Source organism: Gavialis gangeticus, unplaced genomic scaffold, assembly GCF_001723915.1.
Source record: "Gavialis gangeticus isolate Ggan-Ray unplaced genomic scaffold, GavGan_comp1, whole genome shotgun sequence".
NCBI lineage: Eukaryota > Metazoa > Chordata > Crocodylia > Gavialidae > Gavialis > Gavialis gangeticus.
In genome coordinates, this window is record NW_017729001.1 from 5,561,748 (window position 1) to 5,566,769 (window position 5,022).

The 5,022-nt window shown below is 46.5% G+C and overlaps 1 protein-coding gene across 1 annotated transcript in view; it reads right to left on the minus strand.

Annotated features, from left to right (window-relative positions):
* Positions 1-6: 6 nt before the first annotated feature.
* Positions 7-5,022, minus strand: part of LIF (leukemia inhibitory factor) — a 12,885-nt gene continuing 7,869 nt past the window's right edge. Inside the window, exons 2-3 of the mRNA XM_019506740.1 lie at positions 3,626-3,804; positions 7-1,737 (exon numbers count right to left, since the gene is read on the minus strand). Coding sequence (XP_019362285.1) covers positions 1,300-1,737; positions 3,626-3,804 — 617 coding nt within the window. The 3' untranslated portion in view covers positions 7-1,299. The remainder of the gene's footprint in view (positions 1,738-3,625; positions 3,805-5,022) is intronic.

The following is a 5,022-nucleotide window of genomic DNA, read 5'->3' on the forward strand; positions in this document are numbered from 1 at the left end:
GCTGTCCACTTGAGCCATTCAGTCTCCTGACGCACATGAGGAGATGGCAGGGAAAGGTAAATACACAGGAGTTTACAATATTGCTCAGAGAGCATGATGGCTCTTGTGCTTGTCCCTCTCCCCACTTCTCTTTGCAACAGTCCATAAATAACAAATTCACCAGCTAGATCACTAATGTGACCTCTTGCATACATAGGATGTGATCATCTAATATTACCTCCTGCATACACAGGACAGGTGTGTTAGAAAGATACCCTCTCTACCTAAGCCTGGTAGACAGAGCATCTGTTACCATCACATCCAACTCAGTAACTTGACCAGCTGGGCACCTCTGTCTAAAACAGGTCAATCTCACACTGTTGTTTTTAAGGCCCTATGTCTGGCTGTCTTATACCCGTTAGTGACATGTGGAGCCAGAGTCCTCATGGAACACAGGTTTCTCTAAGCAGGCCTGGTGCATTTACAACGCTTTGTTCCCTAACTAAGAATGAAGGCACCAAGTGTTGGTGGAGGCTGAAGAGGGACCAAGAATGAGCAGTGACATCCAACCCCCACCTTCCAAAAAGGACCTCAGCAAATCTCATTTCCACATGCGAGTCAGAGGAAAGAAGGTCCTGGAAAAGCTAGAGGTGGATGAGACCTGTCTGTCCTCTTTCTTAGTGTAGCCCCATTTACCTAGTTAACCACTCCAACAAAAATTAATTACTATGGCATCTTCACTCTAAGGCTCTTGGGCACTAAGACATTTCATTAAAAAAACAGTTAGAAATGCAACACAATCATCATGGAAATAAATCATCCTCAGTAACATTCAAATATTAAAAAGGCACTGGGTGGAAGGTAATAAATATAAGGCCAATAGGGATCATTGAAAATAAATTGTCTTTTGATGAAGTCTCTGGGGGTGCTTTGGGCAAGCACAGACAGTTGGATGGAAGTGGCAGACACATGGGAAGTTTCTGATTGTGAAGCTGTTGTGTACTGACAGATCCCATCTCACGGCAGATCTCTTAGCAGGTATTTTAAGGCATCTTTCCTTAAGAATGTAGTTTTGAACAATCTAGCCAGGCTCCGCAAACCAACAGTGAGTGACATAAGGGAGATCATCACAAGCTCTGACATCTGTAGTTGGTTGCTGTGTTCCCCCTATTAACTGTCTGCCACCCATACCAATGCCATTTATGAGTCACTACCTGCAGATCTCCCATCACGCTGGTTGCTCTTCTCCAATCCACTGATTTGTCATGGAAGGCATGAGGAGTGCAACAGAGGATGCTAGCAGCCAGTCTGGTTGGCAGCTCATACATCATTAACGTGAGGTAGCAAGACCTGGGCTGCTTTGGTGATGACCTGCACATACTTTGCCAGCACCTGGCACCCCTGTTGCTTCTTTTTGAAGTGGTTCTTACCCTTGGTGCTCTCACCATAGATCACATCTACCTGAGATACATTGTACCTAGTGCACAGCAGGCAACTCAGGTTGACCATCAGGCCCCGAGTGGTCTTGGTGGTGTTATTCAGCCGCTCCAGCAACTCAGTGACCTTGGGGTTGAGCTCCTCCTGGTCCCTAGTGATGTTGCCCAGGGAGGCATTCAGGAAAGCAAAGATCTTGTACAGGGCTACCACTATCTCCTTCTTCTCACTTGTCTGGTTCACGTGGAAGGCAGGGAAGAAGATAGTATCAGGGTTGCAAAGTTTATCAGTGTGGTTCCTGAATGTATCACCTTGCCATTTCACCTGGGAAAAGGGGGAAAGGAAACAATTACTGGGGATCTAAGACACATCACCTTCCTTCACTCACCCCCCCCCCTCCCCCCTCCCTTACACACACAGCTTTCTCACTTAATAATATACATTTTTGCCAAACATTTTTATCACCTCCTCATATTTGTGGATTTTTGTTAAAAATACAGCTCCTGGAATCATATGAAAATCTTAGCTTTTGTTAAGAAAGGATGTTTCTAGCCTTCTTCCTTGTGGAAAAAGGCTTGACCTTGAAGGTGCCCTAAAAGCTAAAAAACCTTAATAGAAAGAACCTAAACTAATTCAGTATCATGATTATTAAACCAATCTCATTTTTTTCCTCCTTGCAGTGGCCTTAGTAGAGCTAGTCTGGGATCCTCGGGGTGCATCTCCATTTGAAATTTATGCAAAGCAATAAACTCCGGAGCATCTTAAGCTGGAGTAAACTGCTCCTGGGCACAGTATATGCACACCTGCAACAGTAACAATTTGAGCCAGGGCAGAGCAGGCCACTGGCTGGCTGGGCTGACTGGGCACAATTTATATTCCCGGTCAGTCTACACATGCATTTCAGTGCAGTATATTACTCTGCCATAACATAGTACTATCTCTGACAGTATAATTTTATGGCTGAGTTAGTTTACTGTGCCCTAATACTGGTGCACATGTGATGGTGACACTTTACTGCAGAACTAATTAGTCTACTCAGCAGTAAAGGGCACATATGGATGCATACTCACTGTCATACCTGAAGACCTGGTGCTCTACTGTATTTATCCTTATCAGCCACTGTGATAGCAGTGCTATTATCCATACTAGAAGAGATGGGGTACTGATAGTCTAAGGCCTAGATACCTAGAGTTTTAGGTGCTTAAGTCAATCTGATCTCAGTAGCTTTTGGGAAATTGCTTTCAGGGGAGATAAACACCTACCTACCTTTGAAGATCTGAGCCTAAATGACTTTCCTAATGTCACAAAGGGCACATCTACATGTGCATTAATGCACCATAATTACAGTGTATTAAGTTTAGTGCTTGTAATAACACGTACTAAATTAATGCGCATAATTGGCGCTACTGGGCAGTAGCACTGGCACATGTTTTTTACATGACACTAATGCACAGTAGACTAATTTTACTGCACATTAGCATGACTTTCGCTGTGATGTGCTGATGTGCAGTAGAATTAGCCTACTGCGCATTAGCGTCTTGTGTAGACACGCCCAAAGGAAATCTCTAGTGAAGCAGGGATTGGATCCAGGTCTTCTAAGCCCAATGATGGCACCCTAAGTCACTGGATCATTCTCCCCCACCCATTCCTTGGCTACACCAGGGGAAGACCCACCAATGTGCCTTAGTCCTGCTTTGCAGCTCTTTTTGCTCAGGGAGAGCAGTTCTGCTGAAAATTGGTGGGGGAAAGACACGTAAGCAGCAAAGCCAGGTGAAGACTCACCAAAGCCTTTTTCCAAAGAAAAGCTGGTAGGTAAACACAGCACTACCCTCCTGCAAGGCCCAGGTGCTTTCCTTCCCAGCAGGCCAACACAATGGCTGCCAATCCTGATCCGGGGTGCTAGGTTTGAGATGGACGAACCCAGGGCATGGTTCTACTACCGTCGGGGCATTGGCCACATCCAAGGCTGCTCTATCTCTGAGATGCAGAATTGACTGTACTCTGCAGTTACGCACAGGGCAAGCAAGCATCTGCCAGTGTCAGTTAAACATTCCCATCGTGGTTCTAGCAAACAGTCTATGTAATGTGAAGTGAAGTGTAATGTGCTGTGGAACATGCAGCTGATAGGGGCAAGTAGGATGGACGAGCGGGTAAGCAGCTCATATAGGTTTTAATCAGGAACCAAAGTTGCAAAGGACCTTTGGGAACTTACATAGATGTTAAAGAGCTCCTGGGCTGTCCCGTTGAGCAGTATCACTTGCTTCCGGATCTGCTCAAAGACCCTGTTGCTGCATGTGTATTTCTTCTCACACAGGGGGCTGGGGGAGTCCACTGGAAGTGCTTTGCCAGCCACCAGTCTGCAGTGCATCACCAACAGCAAGGAGGCAACACCTGCATGCAAAAGATAGAGGGAGGAGTGAGAGAAGATGCCTAGAGGAATGGGTTCTCAGAGCCACTGGCTTTGGAGCTCACATCCCCCTGAGTCAGAAGAGAGCTTGGAGATCTCTGGCTGGAAAGCTCTCAGCACCATACAGCCTGACATTGCTAGCTCCTATGTGGCATGGCAATGCTGGGGTAGAGCAAAAAGGGAAAGAACCCACTGGTTCATGCCCAGATCCACCAGAAGACGGTCTGGTTAGGAACATATGCTACTCCTTGGTAGAGCAGGAGCGTACCTTGCCTCCCCTGTGCTGTCTTGCACATGCCAAGCTCTCATTTGTACTCCTGAGCCCACAGTTTCAGTGTTCCCAGAAATAGGAGCTGGACTTTGCCCATAGCCTGTATTTACAGGACCAGATTCTCTTCTTACTTCTCCCAGGATCACAAGGAAGAAATTGCCCCTGCTTCCCAATTTCTGTCATCCTCCTCTTCCATTCAAACCTCCCCACCTGCCCTGGCTCAGCCCTGACCTGTGCTGTCACAGGAATTCCCCTGTTCATTATTCCTTCCTGTGCAACACTGAGCCAACCGGTTTTGTTCCCAGATTTCACAACCACTCCTAATGCCCTGTCAGGTATGATCAAACATGCAGAGTAATTTCCTGACCGTTATCCTATGGTGCCCAGGCTCATGTTGTTGGAATTAATCAAGGACTAGGGTTTTGATAGTGGGTGACTTAGGTGTCAAAAGCACTCAGCAGGCAGGGTCCCCATTCTGGTTTTTCCACTGGCATGCTGGCTGACCACAGGCAAGTCAGATCACTTCCCTTTGTCTCAGTTTCCCCACCTATCAAATAGGTACAATATGCTGACTTTCTCTGCACAATGTTTTGAGAGTGCCTGATGAAAAGCACCAGGGGAGAGTATTAGTGTCACAGCCACAGTCCCTGTAAATCAGTGACTGCTTCTGCTGTTTGAAAGTGTTGTAAGATGAAACACAAACCTTCAGCAGAATACATGGTACTGCACCTGGGGATGGAGTCATGGGTTGGGCACTGGGTATGGACTCAAGTTTCTGTAGTCTATTCCCTACTCCAGGCTGGACCTGTTGTGTGTCCTTGGGGATTTAGTCTATTCTGTGCCTCATCCAGCTATTTGTAAAAGATCCATTTGCTCAGATAGTCCCATGTGGGCAGTAATGGGAGCCAGGCAGCTTGAGACTTCCATTTCC